Raw genomic sequence first — 16,025 nt, forward strand, 5'->3', positions numbered from 1 at the left:
GTGACCTCTCCTTTCCTGGTTCTAACCTCAGCCCATACTACCTCAGTAGACGAGTTGTCATCAAACGTCCTTTCTGCCACCGTAATACTGTCCTTGACTAACAATGCCACACCTCCCCCTCTTTTACCACCTTCCCTGATCTTACTGAAACATCTAAACCCCGGAACCTGCAACAACCGTTCCTGCCCCTGCTCTATCCATGTCTCCGAAATGGCCACAACATCGAAGTCCCAGGTACCAACCCATGCTGCAAGTTCACCCACCTTATTCCGGATGCTCCTGGCATTGAAGTAGATACACTTCAAACCACCTTCCTGCCTGCCGGTACACTCCTGCGACCTGATGTCCAAAATTGAGGGGCATGGAAAGGATGAAAGGTCAAGAACAAGGGAGCACACTTTAAAAATGAAAAGTAGGAAGTTTAGAAGGGATTTGAGAAAACTTATTTCACCCAGAAGGTGGTTGGGGTCTGGAATGCACTGCTTGAGAGGGTAGTTGAGGTAGGCAATCTCATAACCTTTAAAGGTACTTGGATGGCCACTTGAAAGGTCATAACATTCCAGACAATGGGCCTAGTGTCGGAAAGTGGGTCCAGTCTAGGTGGTAGTGTATTTTTGGTGGTACAGACTCAATTGGCTGAAGGACCTTTCCTGTACTGTATGATTCTATAATTATCCAGTCCTAAAGATTCTGAGACATCCAGGGTTGTCTGAGCGAGTTACTCATATATTTCACTCTATGGTGAATATGTTGGGCTTTCCCAGCTTGTTAGGCCTTCTATATTGATATATAAAGTTCTCCTGAATACATTTCAAGAAATCTGCCCCATTTTAACCCTTTACACTATTAATATCCCAATTAATGTTGGAGAAATTCAAAACCCCTAATATTAATCACCCTATTAGTGTTACTTTTACACATCTCAGTGAATTGTCTACATATCTATTCCTCCATTCACCGCTGACTGTTTGGGGGTCTACAATACATTACCAGAAATATGACCACTCCATTTTTGTTCCTCAGCAACAGTGTCAGAATTCCATGTGCCAATCCATGCCCTTAACTCATCTGTCTTACTTATAATACTCCTAGTGTTAGAGGTCATCCAAACTTGTCTAACTTTCTTAAAATTCAGCATTGCTCAACTCTTTCTGCCTTGGACGCACTTTCCTACACTAGGCCCATTGTCTGGAATGTTATGACCTTTCAAGTGGCCATCCAAGTACTTTTAAAGGTTGTGAGATTGCCTACCTCTCAAGCAGTGCATTCCAGACCCCAACCACCTTCTGGGTGAAATAAGTTTTCCCAAATCCCTTCTAAACTTCCTACTTTTCACTTTTAAAGTATGCTGTGTCCCTATTGTACTAACTCCCCATGATTAACTAGTTTAAATTCCTTCTAATAGCACCAGCAAACCTACCCACAAATGATGCCAAGATAGCAGGAACTGCAGATGCTGGAGAATCCGAGACAACAAGGTGCAGAGCTGGATGAACACAGTAGGCCAAGGAGCTTGGCCTGCTGTGTTCATCCAGCTCTGCACCTTGTTGTCACAAATGATGTCGGTTTTCTTAAAAAATTAGGTTGTTAGGTAAAAGCTGTTTAGGCACTTTGTTCCAGGATGTCGTCACACCCCTCAGATTAGATCCTTCAAATATGGTCTGTGATCAAGATCAAAAGACTGCGAATACAGGAGAGGCAGGTATGAGGGCCTGGGCGTAACATTTGAGGAGCCTTGGGCCCTTGCAACTGTCAAACAGCTAAAGGGATCTTGCAAGGCGTGTGGACAAGAGTGGGGACTGCATTGAATTGACCATGACTCCAGAGTACGGGGAGCCATTCGAATGGGGGGAGGAAATAGGAATGTGGTACTGGTAGGGTGCAATATAATTAGTTGCTAGATACCGTTATCTGCAGCCATGAGTGCGAGTCGAAGGCTTCGTTGCCTGCCTGGTGCCAAGGTTGAGAGCATCTCCTTAGGAGTGGAAAGGAACTTGGAATAGGAGGCAAGGGTTGAGTTGTCATCATTCACATTGGTACCAGGGACATTGATGGTACCTGAAAGAAGGCTCTGCTGAACGAATTTGCGAAGTTATGAGCTAAAGTAAAAAGCAGAACTTCAAAGCACATAATCTCTGGATTATTGGTTCGGTGGACTGGCTATGCTAAATTGCCCATTGTGTCCAGGGATGTGCAGGCTAAGTAGACTACTAGGTGTTAGCATGGCTAGAAGATTGGCTATCTTGTAGAAAGCAGAAAGTGGGGATAAAGGGGTCTTTCTCAGGATGGCAGCCGGTGACGAGTGGTGTTCTGCAAGGGTCAGTGTTGGGACCACAAACTTTTCACTTTATACATTAATGATCTAGATGAAGGAACTGAAGGTTTTCTGGCTATGGTTGCAGATGATTCAAAGATAGGGGGATGTTCGGGTAGTATTGAGGAGGCGGGGAGGCTGCAGAAGGATTTAAGCAGGCTAGGAGAGTGGGCAAAGAAATGGCAGATAGAATACAATATGGGAAAATGCAAGGTCATGCACTTTGGTAAGAAGAATAGAGGAATAGACTATTTTCTAAATTGGGAGAATATTCAGAAGCCTGAAGTGCAAAGGGACTTGGGAGTCTTAGTCCAGGATTCTTTTGAGGTTAACCTGCAGGTTGAGTCATTAGTTGGGAAGACAAATGCAATGTTAGTATTTATTTCGAGAGGATTAGAATGTAAAAGTAGGGATGTACTTCTGAGGCTTTACAAGGCTCTGGTCAGATCACATTTAAACATTGTGAGCAATTTTGGGCCCCATAACTTAGGAAGGATGTACTGGCCCTGAAGTGGGCCCAGAGGAGGTTCAAGAGAATGATCCTAGAAAAGAAAGACTTAACATATGAGGAATGCTTGAGGACTCTTGGTCTATACTCAACGGAGTTTAGAAGGATGAGGGAGATGTAATTGAAACTTACAGAATACTGAATGGCCTGGACAGAGTGGACATTGGGAAGATGTTTCCATTAGCAGCAGAGACTAGGACCCAAGGGCACAGCCTTAGAGTAAAGGAAAGACCCTTTAGAACAGAGATAAGGAGAAACTTCGTCAACCAGAGAGTGGTGAATCTATGGAATTCACTGCCACAGAAGGCTGTGGAGGCCAGATCATTGAGTATATATAAGACAGAGATAGATAGGTTCTTGATTGTCAAGGGGATTGAAGGTTACAGGGAGGAAACAGGAGAATGGGGTTGAGAAACCTATCAGCCATAATTGACTGGCAGTGCAGACTCAATGGGCTAAATGGCCTAATTTCTGCCTTATTGTCTTATTAGCGATGGGAAATGCAGAGTTCCAGCAATAGGGTAGAGGATTGTGTCTGGGAGAGATGCTCTTTGGACAGTCAATGTGGACTTGATGGGCCAAATAGCCTGCTTCTACACTGAGGGATTCTATGATGCTATGAACACCATGGGCTCTTGAGCCGTGCATTCATCTGCCCTATTCTTCTATTCCTGTACCCACTGGCGCATGGTACTGATTGCAATCCAAAGATTGCAACCTTTGAGATTTTAATTTTTTTTAAATTTTAAACTTATTTTGTTTTTTAATCTACTACCTAGATCACAGAATTCTTCTGTATCGTTGGTATCAATGTGTATCGTGACCTCTGGCTTGTCAGCCTGTCCCTTCAGGGCCACCCTGCAGCCACTCACGGTGACAACCCTGATTCTGGCACCAGGGAGACAACACACTATCCTGGAGTCATGTCCATGGTCACAGAAACACTTGTTCTCCTGGTCCCTAATGTTCCTGCTTTCTTCTTCCTCCCCTCCTACTCAGTCAGACCACTTGTGGTACCACAAATGTGGCTCTGACTGCAGTCCTTTCAGAAACCAGCACCCTCATCAGTTTCTAAAATGGCAAACCGAGCTGTGAGGTTACCCCCCCCAGGGGACTCCTGCATGACCTGCATGTTTCTCTTAGACTGGTCACCCATTCCCATCTTTTCCTCAGTGCCTTGGACTACCGTGTGACCACCTGTCTAAAACTAATATTCAGACAACTCTCAGACTCATGGATGTGCCACAATCTCCATCTGCCGCTCTAGATCTGAAACCTGGAATGCACCTTTCTGCAGTTGGGAGCACTTGCTTTGCAGATCTCTCTGTACTGCAGCATTCTGCAGTCTCTCCAGGTTTAGATAATATTCTGTACTTTTTTATGCTTCCTGCAAATTGGAAGTTTACATTCCCCACGTTATATTTTACACATCTTATCCACCACGTCTCATTTACAGGCCACAGAGTGTCAGAAGCTGATGAATCATTGAGGAATAAATGTACTTTCTTAAACACCCAAAATGAAACTTTAAGGCTCTGTGTTTTAACATTGGGTTGTAACACTTTGACACTCCATTACAGGTATGCAAAGTACTTCCACAAGATGGTTCGAAGCCTGGTCCCTGACTGCGATGTGCGATTCTTTCTGGCTGAACATGGCACTGGGAAAGGGGCTGCCATGGTGACTGCGGTAGCCCAGAGGCTCGTTCATCAACGTAAATATATAGATAAGACCCTGGCACCATTCAGACTCAACCGTGACCAACTGCTCGACATAATGGATAAGATGAGATCAAATATGGAACGAGGACTAAAAACAGACACCCACAATGGTGCCGCAGTCAAAATGCTTCCCACCTACATTCGTAAATTTCCCACAGGAAATGGTAAGTCAGTACCAGAATTTTAATCACCAGATCAACTGGGCAAAACAACACTGCGGCCACAGCAGTGAATTAAATGGACAAGGGTTTGTTGCGCTTTCTATGTTAAGCTGGGCTGAACTGTAAGCATTCCATCTCTTGGAGATATGCTTGAGCCTTCAAGATCCACTGCACAGATTCAAGCATATAATTGACACGAATGATGTGTTATAATGAGGCAGTGCTTCAGTGAGACAGGACTGTGTCAGGGCAGTGCTGCAGAGCGGCAGTGCTATGCCTGGGCAGTGCAAACTGATGCACTGCAGTACAGGTACTGACGTCACTTATAGCCAACTTCTGCGATCTGTTTAAACATAATTGGTGAGGCCACCTTTAGAATACTGCATTTATTTCTGGTCACCCTGCTATAAGAAGGATGTTGTTAAACTTGTAAATTTGTTGACTTGCTTGCTGAGCTAGTAAGTTTGTTTGCAGACGTTTCATCATCATACTAGGTTGGTATATGGGGTGCAGATCTACATGTTTGTAAGTTCTCGTTTGAGTTCCTGGAGGCCTGACACTCAAACCGGAAGTCCATTAACAAACATGTAGAGCTGGGTCCCATATACCAACCACTAAGAAACAAACCCGGAAGTGATGCCACCCACCCCAGCAAACTGAGACACATAAATTGCAAGCGGGACAGAACACTGACGCTTCTTCAGAAGTGCGCTTATGATGTTACCTAGCAGGGTGATGAAATATCTGCAAACAAACTTACCAGCTCAGCAAGCAAGTCAACAATCGCATCAACAACCTGAGCTACAAATCTTCTCAAAAACCTTGAAAACTCGAAAGGGTTCAATGAATCTTTACAAGGATGTTGCTGGGGTGGGAGAGTTTGAGCTATAGGGAGAGGCTGAGTAGGCTGGGGCTTTTTTCCCTGGGGCATCAGAGGCTGAGAGGTGACCTGATAGAAGTTTATAAAATCATGAGGGGCATGGATAGGGTCTTTTTCCTGGGTGGGGGAGTCCAAAACTAGAGGGCATAGGTTTAAGTTGAGAGCGAAAAGATTTGAAAGGGACCTGAGGGTCAACCGTTTCACACAGAGGATGTTTCGTGTGTGGAACGAGCTGCCAGAGGAAGTGGTGGAGACTGGTACAATTACAACATTTAAAAGGCACCTGGATGAGTACATGAATAGGAATGTTTTAGAGGGCTATAAGCCAAATGCTGGCAAACGGGATTAGATCATTTTACGATATCTGGTTGGCATTGACGAGTTGGACATAGAAACATAGAAGTTAGGAGCAGGAGGAGGCCATTCAGCCCTTGGAGCATGCTCTGCCATTCTTCATGATCATGGCTGATCATCCAACTCAATAGCCTAAGCCTGCTTTCTCCCCATAACCTTTGATCCCATTTGCCCCAAATGCTATATCTAGCCGTCTCTTGAATACATTCAATGTTTTGGCATCAACTGCTTCCTGTGGTAATGAATTCCACAGTGTCACCACTCTTTGGGTGAAGAAATGTCTCCTCACCTCTGTCCGAAATCGTCTACCCCGAATCCTCATACTGTGACCCCCCGGTTCTGGACACACCCACCACTGGCAACATCCTCCCTGCATCTACACTGCCTAGCCCTGTTAGAATATTATAAGTCTCAATGAGATCCCCCCTCATTCATCAGAACTCCAGCGAAAACAATCCTAACCTAGTTAATCTCTCCTCATACATCAGTCCCACCATCCCTGGAATCAACCTGGTAAACCTTCGCTGCACTCCCTCGAGAGCAAGAGCTTCCTTCCTCAGAAGAGGAGAACAAAACTGCACACAATATTCCAGATGTGGCCTCACCAAGGCTCTGTACAATTGCAACAACACAATCCTGCTCCTGTACTCGAAACCTCTCACAATGAAGGCCAACATACCATTTGCCTTCTTTACCACCTGCTGCACCTGCATACTTACTTTCAGCGACTAGTACACAAGGACACCCAGGTCCCGTTGCACACTCCCTTCTCCCAATTTACAGCCATTCAGGTAGTAATCTGCCCTCTTGTTTTTGCTTCTGAAGTGAATAACCTCACATTTATCCAAATTATACTGCATCTGCTAATGATTTGCCCACACACCCAACCTATCCAGATCATGCAGAAGGATCTCTGTATCCTCGTCACAGTTACCCTCCCACACAACTTGCTACCATCTGCAAATTTTGAGATGTTACATTTTGTTCCCTCATCCAAATCATTAATATATATTGAGACACACATATATATGGCATACAGGCTAGTTAGCAACAAGCAGCATGGTTTCATACAGGGAAGGTCGTGTCTCACCAACCTGATTGAATTTTTTGAAGAGGTGACCAGATAATTGATTAGGAAAGAGCTGTGGATATAGTTTATGTAGACTTTAGTAAGGCATTTGATAAAGTCCCACATGGCAGATTAGTACAAAAACTAAAATCACATGGGATTCAGGCTGGGCTGGCTAGATGGATACAAAACTGGCTTGATATTTGAAGACAGAGGGTAGTGGTGGAAGGGTGTTTTTCAGAATGGAGTTGGGTAACTATAGGTGTTCCACAGGGATCAGTCTTAGGTCTTCTGTTGTTTGTAGTATATATAAATGATCTGAAGGAAAATGTGGGTGGTCTGATTAGTAAGTTTGCAGATGACACAAAGCTTGGTGGAGCTGCTGTTAGTGCCGATGATAGTGAAAGGATACAACAGGACACAGATAGACTGGCAACTTGGACATAGAAATGGCAGATGGAGTTTAATCCAGACAAATACGAGGTGATGCATTTTGGAGGATCAAATTTAGGTGTGAATTATACTGTTAATGGCAGAACCCTTAGAAACATTGACATCCAGATGCATCTGGGCATGCAGGTCCACAGTTCCCTAACAGTGGCAACACAGGTGGCCAAAGTGATTAAGAAGGCATATGGCATTGCTTGCCCTCAGCGCCAAGGGCGTGGAGTACAAGAGTTGGCAAAACATGTTGCAGCGATATAAAACCTATGGGTAACAGGTATGTTAAAAGGAAAATAGATGAACAAGCTTTTGTTTATTTGTGAGGCCAGGCCTGGAAGTTAATTGCAAATTGTTTCCTGATCAAAAGGTTCTGCGGATGCTTTGTCACTGGGGAGGAACATTATAGAGTCATAGTTACACAGCACAGAAACAGACCCTTCTGTCCAGCAGAGAGCTGCAAAGACACTGACTGGCAGTTGGGTGAAGATTTGCATCGGTGCAGTCACCAATACCAAACAGTGGTTTGTGGAGGAAGTGTTGTCAAGGGACAGACAAACTCCAAACACTACTTCAGTTTTTCCCGCCCTTCCTCCTCCTCCAACCAAAATAAAGTCACCATGAGGACCACAAGCAAGGGAAAGTGAGTGGTCTTGTCCTACTGTAGGTGACTGCAATGGAGGGAGCTGATTGGTGAGTAACGGGTAAGGCCTTACAACTTCAATCACCTATAGCACTTTTTTTAGCTTCTAATCTGTAAGGGTAGTACACAGACCAGGTAAAGACGGCAACATATAACTGGATTTGATTTAATCTAATACAAAATTCTCTCCAAGATATAATTTAAAGAGGTAAACCATGGCAGGAGAGCTCAAAGTCTGGGTTTGCTCCTCTTGCTTCGTGTGGTAGGCTGGGGATAGTTCCAGTCCCCCAGGTCAGCATGTGTTCAGGAAGTGTCTCCAGCTACAGCTCCTGGAAGCTCGAGTTTCAGAGCTGGAGCGGTGGCTGGGGACACTGTGGAGCTTCCTTGAGGCAGAGAGTATTGTGGATAGCATGAATACGGAGGTGGTCACACCACAGGCTCAGATTCTGCAGGCAGGAAGGGAATGGGTGACCACCAGACACAGCAAGAGAAATAGGCAGGTAGGGCAGGAATCTCCTGTGGCTATTCCCCTGCAAAACAGTTATACCATTTTGAATACTTTTGAGGTGAATGAACTCTCAGGGGAAAGCAGCAGCAGCCAAACACACTACATCACGGTTGGTTCTGCTGCAGAGGGGAGGGGTAAAAAGTCTGCCAGGGCAATAGTTATTTTTTAGTTATCAATTGTAAGGGGAATAAACAGGCATTTCTGTGGCCGTAAATGAGACTCCAGGATTGTATGTTGCCTCCCTGGTGCTAGGGTCAAGGATATCTCGGAGGGGATATAGGACATTATGGACAGGGAAGAGTAAAGAGTGGTTGTGGTATACATCGGTACTAATGACATAGGTTAAAAAGGGGATGAGGTCCGAAAAGCAGAATACAGGGAGCTATGGACAAAGTTACGAAAGCAGACCTCAAAGGTAGTGATGTCAGGATTACTACTGGTGTCACGTGCTAGTCAGAGTAGAAATGACAGGATGTACTGGATGAATACGTGCCTGAAAAGATGGTGTCGGAGGGAGGGTTTCAGATTCCTGGGGCATTGGGACTGGTTCTGGCGGAGGTGAGCCCTGTACAAATTGGACGGGTTACATCTGGGCAGGACTGGGATTGGTGTCCTGGAGGAATGTTTGCTAGAGTGATTGGGGAGGGTTTAAACTAATATGCCAGAGGGGTGGGAACCTATGTAAGGAGTCAGAGAAGGAGGGAGCAATGACAAAATCAGAAGGTAGGAAAGGCAACAAGAAAAGTGACAGGCAGAGAAACCAAGGACAAAATTCAAACAGGGCGATTGAGAAAAATAAGAGCAAGACAAACAATGTTAAAAAGGCAATCTTAAAGGCTATGTGCATTTGCAATAAAGTGGATGAACTAATTGCGCAGGTAGAAGTAAACAAGTACAACACAATTGGTATAATGGAGACATAGCTGCAGGGAGACCGGGATGGGCACTGAATGTCCCAAGGTATTTGGTATTTAGGAAGGACATGCAAAAAGGAAAAGATGGTGAAGTGGCATTGCTGTTTTAGAGGAAATTAACACAACAGTGAGAAAGGATATTAACTCTGACAATGTGGAGTCTGTATGGGTAGAGTTGAGAAATACCAAGGGGTAAAAAACATTAGTGAGTGTGATATATAGACCCCCAAACTGCAGTGGTGATGTTGGGAATGGCATTAAACAGGAAATTAGAGATGAATGTGATAAGGCAATATTAGCGATCATGGGTGATTTTAATCTGCACATAGATTGGGCAAATCAAATTAGCCGCAATGCCATAGTTAACGGTCCTGAGACGTTAACTCTGATTATTTCTTCATAGATGCTGCCAGACCTGCTCAGCTTTTCCAGCTGTTTTGTTTAAACCCTATAATGTCACCCCTCAGCCTCTGATGTTCCAGGGAAAATGTCCCAGCCTATCCAGGCTCCCCTTATAATTCAAACCTTCCAGTTGCGGCAACATCCTTGTAGATTTTTTCTGCACCCTTTCAGTTTAACGACATCCTTCCTATAGCAGGGCAACCAGAATTGGATGCATTATTCCTAAAGTGGCCTCACCAATGTCTTATATAGCTGCAACATGACCTCTCAACTCCTGTAATCAGTGCTTTGACCAATAAAGGCAAGTGTGCCAAATGCCTTCTTCACCGCCCTACCTGTGAAGCCACTTTCAAGGAACTATGAACGGCATCCCTTGTGCCCTCTGTTCAACAATACTCCCCAGGGCCCTACCATCTTCAGCCAGGAACTTCTTCAGCCAGAAAGTGGTGAATCTATTGAATTCACTGCCACAGAAGGCTGTGGAGGCCAGGTCATTGAATATATTTAAGACGGAGATAGATAGGTTCTTGATCGTCAAGGGGATCAAGGGTTATGAGAAAAAAGCAGGAGAATGGGGTTGAGAACCTTGTCAGCCATGATTGAATGGTGGAGCAGACTCAGTGGGCTGAATGGCCTAATTTCTGATCCTATGTCTTATGATCTTATGGCCTTATTAACTTTTTAAGTCCTACCCTGATTTGCCTTACCAAAATGTGACACCTTGCATTTATCTAAATTAAACTCCATCTGCCATTTCTCAGCCCATTGGCCCATCAGATCAAGATCTCTTTGTACTCTTAGATAACCCTTTTCATTGTCCACTGTATGACCAATTTTGGTGTCATCCACGAACTTACTAACCATACCTCCTTATATTCACATCCCAATCATTCTTATAAATGCACTGGGTCAAAATCCCAGAACTCCCTTCTTAACATCATTGCGCTGATGCCAAATGAAATGCAACAGTTCTTAAAGGCAGCTCATCATCACCTTTCCCAGGACAATTAGAGGTTGGCATCAAATGATAGTCTAGCAGCTTTACCCACATCTCAATAAATTGTCTTTTAAATGATGAAGCTTTTAACAAAGAGTGATGGCAAAGGGATAATTGCTTCGACCATTCTAATATGAAGATATTCATATGCCTAAATTGAAAGCATTTTTCTGTCAGTAACAACATGAGGCAACTTTCTTTTGCAGAGAATGGCAAGTTCATTGCTCTTGATTTAGGTGGCACCAATCTCCGTATCCTACTCGTTGTGATACAATCTGGGATGAGGAAATCTCTTCGAATGTACAGCAAAATCTTCTCCATCCCTCTGGAGATTATGCAAGGGACAGGTGAAGAGGTGTGTACATAACTGTGCAATTTGGGATGCAGTGTGGGAGTAACTTGAGACATGGCATGGTGAGTCTAGTCCATTTGGCAGAGCCAGGTCATTTTAGGAACCCAATGCCTAAGTCCTGATGGTGGTGGAGTGGCGGTAGTGGGGGTGGTGAAAAGTTGGAGCTTGCATGAAAGGTATAGAGAGGGTCAGAAGCAATGGCAGAGGGTGTCCTCAGCACTCCCCTTACAGCCTCCCTGATGCCAGATCCTGCAATAATACACTGCCGTTGAATGAAACACTCCTTCCTCAGAAGTCAGAAGCAATTCTAAAAGGCTCAATCAAGCTTCTTGCATAGCAAGTCCTGTGCCCACTGCTGGAACTAGCCCAACAACAGCGAAATGAGGCTCTTAAAAGGGTCAATTAAGGGCCTCAATTAACCGTCTTCATCAACATGGGAGCAGGCAAGAGGCATATTCCTTGTCTATTACCTTCTCACCTGATTAAATGCCGCCTCCACCACTAAATGTGTACTAGGATGGGCACAAACTTCTGCCCACAGTGAATGAACACTTGGGTGTTAACATGGGAACAGTCTGTTGACATCAGTAGAGAACCGTAGAGGACAATGACGGCAGAGAGTAAGGGAGAATAGCTGAGGCTCAACTGGTTGCATGAGAGCAGTGGTATCCCCAGGAATCTGCACTGGGATGCATTGCCTTTTAATCCATTTCTCAATTACCTAGATGAAAGAATAAAGAGCTCTGTTTATAATATAAACCATTTAAACATTCTCAGTCCCAGTTGCTATTTCGTCAATTCACCTCACTGAGTTGATCATGATCACCACACAGTTGAGCGCAGTGTAGAGGAAGTTAAGGTAACAGTTTCAGACCTGCATGAAATTTGGTTGGAAGGAGCATGTGTATGTTTGAATGTCAGGTAAAGACAATGCTAATCTTGACATAGCCATGTGAAGGGGAAAGGTTTATCCCTGAATAAATTAGTTTGTGATGGTGGGATCAAGCAGGAAGATTGGGATAACACAGTGTGGAGCTGGAGGAACACAGCAGGCTAGGCAGCATCAGAGGAGCAGGAAAGCTGACGTTTCGGGTCAACCTGGCCTGCTGTGTTCCTCCAGCTCCGTACTGTGTTATCTCAGACTGCAGCATCAGCAGTTCTTACTATCTCTGACGAAGATTGGGAAGTTGGCAAGGATGTAAGAAGATAACTGATGCCTGTGGAATCTTGTCTATGTGTTTCTACCTTTGGAGGGGAGAAGACTAGGAGGAAAAAGGATGAATTTATAACTTAATGTGTGGCATTCTTATTTCCAGTTGTTTGACCACATTGTAGAATGCATCGCTGACTTTCTGGAATATATGGGAGTGAAAGGCACACGGCTCTCCTTAGGCTTCACATTCTCCTTTCCCTGTGAGCAGACACAATTGGATCAGGCAAGTTCCTACAATGTTGTGGGTGATTTGTTCCCTTTAGTTAATACAAAAGAGTATTTGCACTGCTTTAATCTAGTATTAAATGATGGAATGATCATTATGAAGTAATGAAAGATGAGAAAGCTCATGCAATTCATCATAGATCATCCATTGTTCACAGCATTCAGCTAGGAATGGCTCCAGGACTTTCACTTCTATCTTCATAAAAGAGAGCAGGAATAATGTTCCAGAAATGATGGGGAACATAGGGTTTAGTGTGAGGGAGGAACTGAAACAAATCTGTATTAGTAGAAAAACGGTGTTGGAGAAATTGATGGGATTGAAGGCTAATAAATCCCCAGGGCCTGATAATCTACATCCCAGAACACTTAATGATGTGGCCCTAGATGTAGTGGGTGTATTGGTGGTTATCTTCCAAGATTCTTTCGACTCTGGAACAGTTTCTATAGATTCAAGGGTAGCTAATGTAACCCCACTACTTGAAAAGGGAGGGTCTTGGATCACAAAGTGTATCCAAATGATTCTTTAGATTTAGTTAAATATAGTTAAGAGAAGACTTGTCAATACAAATTTATTTAAATATAAACATTGATTAAGTTAGTAGAAAGAATGAAAAAGAAAGGAAACAAAGCAATAAGCCTCACACCCTTCTTCCCATTGGGGACCCCTTGATTAATGGCTGGTGTGGAGGCTTAGGTTCATTCCTGGCACTGCTCATGATCCTGGTCCGCGGTGAAGTCCAATGACTCAGAACAAAACTCTCTCTCTTATACAGTGTAACAAACAGCAACTACAGAAAAACAAGTACAGAAAAACACGTTGATTGTGCTGTCTTTGGCATGTACAGGAATGTTCACAGGACCCATTCAAGGTCATGCAGTTGGCAAATATCCTCATCAATTTTAGCCCATCCTGTACAGGGAGATAGTGGGAAAACAAGGAATTATAGACCAGTGAGTCTGACGTCAGTAGTTCAGAAGATGCCAGAGTCCATTATCAAGGATATATGGCAGAGCACTTAGAAAACTGCAGCAGAATCAGGCACAGTCAGCATGGATTTATAAAAGGATATCATGCTTGACAAAGCTACAGGAATTCTTCAAGGATGTAGCAAATAGACTGGATCAGGGGAAGCTAGTGGATACGGCTTATTTGGACTTTCAGAACACTTTTGACAAAGTCCAACATAAAGATGTTCTTAAACTTGAAAGGGTTCAGAAAAGATTTACAAGGATATTGTATTTTTATATTTTATTTATTATATTATACTATATTATATTTTTCAACAGCCAAGGCTCAGTACCTGATAATATTGTGACACTTGCTCCTGTGTCTAAATGTCAGCCTGCCAAAATATTTGGTCTGGGTCAACTTCCTTTCAGTTTGTCTTCTACTGGAGACTGATCTACCTCATTTACCTCTGTGTGGGTAGTTCTTTGGTATTTTGGAATTTTCTGTGGCTGTGAGCTGGTTCAACACATTTTCTGAAAATGAACGATTATTTTCCAGTAAAAGCATTTGGCTTCAACAGCTGGACATTATTTGCACCTTTTGAGGTTTTATTCTTTCACACAAGAATTGAATGGAGTCCAAAATGTCCGCAATCTTCTGCCTTTAAGATCGATAATGTTCATCGACATCAGTCACAATCTGAATGCCTTTTATCACATTTCAGGTCTCATCTGGATTGTAATAAGTCTGACAAAGATTCAAATACTCATCAGTAATGCCTACAATGATTTGGTCTCTTGTGAATTCTGACTTGAAGTCACTATAGTGGCAGCTCTGCACTGGTCTGACACACACACACACACAGATGCAGACACACACACACACACAGATGCGGACAGACACAGACACAGACTCAGACATGCATACATACAAACACAGAGGCACACAGACAGACATTGACACACACACACACTCTCTCTCTCTCGCTCCCAAACTCTCTCACACACACACACACACACAAACTTGGCAGAGGTAACCATGAGGAAGAATTCACTGAGTGCATTCAGGATAGTTTCCTAGAACAATATATTGTAGATCCAACCAGGGATCATCAAGAACATCATCTGTAATTTATATCCTCTCCAGCTCATCACTCAAACTTCTAGGGCAAAGTCTCTTGACAATGTTATATTTAAGCTAATTTTTAAGAAACTAGAGAAGATTATCTATAGACTTGAACACAAATTAAAGACCTCACTTATAATTTAAAGACTAGAAATACTTACCAATCCTGCCCACCGATTAGCTGCTCTCCCTACATCATATTGTGGTTGAAGACGGCCCTGAGCCATGAAGAAGAAAAATGCATTTCTGTCTTCACAGATGCTGAAGAAACTCAGCAGGTCTGACAGCATCTGTGAAGACAGAAATGCATTTTTCTTCTTCATTTACTAGACACTCACCAATTAAACCATAGAATCCCTACAGTGTGGAAACAGGCCCTTTGCCCCAACAAGTCCACACCGACCCTCAGAGCATCCCACCCAGACCCATCCCCCTATAATCCATCTAATCTACACATTCCCAAACACTATGGGCAATTTAGCATGGCCAATCCACCTAGCCTGCACATCTTTGGACTTTGGGAGGAAACCGGAGCACCCGGAGGAAACCCACGCAGACACAGGGAGAATGTGCAAACTCCACATAGACAGTTGCTCAAGGGTGGAATCAAACCCAGGTCCCTGGCGCTGTGAGGCAACAGTGCTAACCACTGAGCCACCGTGCCACCCTTAACTAGCTTCTTTTCCTGTAGGAGAGCAAGAATTAATTCCTGGAGGCTGAAAACATTTGGACAAAAATCAACCAGCTCCTCTTTCTCTTTCTCCGCTGAACTCCCTTAAGTGCTCAACTCTCGTACTCAATTGTAAGCTGCACTTACCACACATACACCCACACAACTTCCCCAGATGCCTTATAACCAATAGATCCTGACCAAACAACCTCCTCTTCCCTCAGGACTCCACATATCCCAACCAAACGGAACCAACAATCACCCTACTATCTTCAGGGCCTTACACCGCCCCATCTCCTTGAAGTACCTTACATCACACATGCCAACAGTCCCTCATTAAACCATCACCCACCCACCCACCCAGATCTAAAAGCTCTCATACTGAATTGCAATTCTCTCTGCATGGGACCTGACATCAGTCCCCACCAGATCTGATACTCCCCAACCCTGGAACATGCCAACCCCCTTTCCATCCTGGACCCAACAAGCTCTGCTCCCCTGAGAGCTGAAACCTCTCCACTCCAGCCAGGTCCCAACACCCTTCACTTCATTCAACACCCAACAACAAAAGCACCCCCC

The 16,025-nt window shown here is 44.0% G+C and overlaps 1 protein-coding gene across 1 annotated transcript in view; it reads left to right on the forward strand.

Annotated features, from left to right (window-relative positions):
- The window catches only part of LOC109912598 (hexokinase-1), a 240,029-nt gene that overhangs the window by 44,903 nt on the left and 179,101 nt on the right, over positions 1 to 16,025 (forward strand). The window contains exons 9-11 of the mRNA XM_048608741.1: positions 4,403 to 4,707; positions 11,119 to 11,267; positions 12,581 to 12,700. Coding sequence (XP_048464698.1) covers positions 4,403 to 4,707; positions 11,119 to 11,267; positions 12,581 to 12,700 — 574 coding nt within the window. The remainder of the gene's footprint in view (positions 1 to 4,402; positions 4,708 to 11,118; positions 11,268 to 12,580; positions 12,701 to 16,025) is intronic.

This window comes from Rhincodon typus, chromosome 20 (genome assembly GCF_021869965.1).
Source record: "Rhincodon typus isolate 14 chromosome 20, sRhiTyp1.1, whole genome shotgun sequence".
Taxonomy (NCBI): domain Eukaryota; kingdom Metazoa; phylum Chordata; class Chondrichthyes; order Orectolobiformes; family Rhincodontidae; genus Rhincodon; species Rhincodon typus.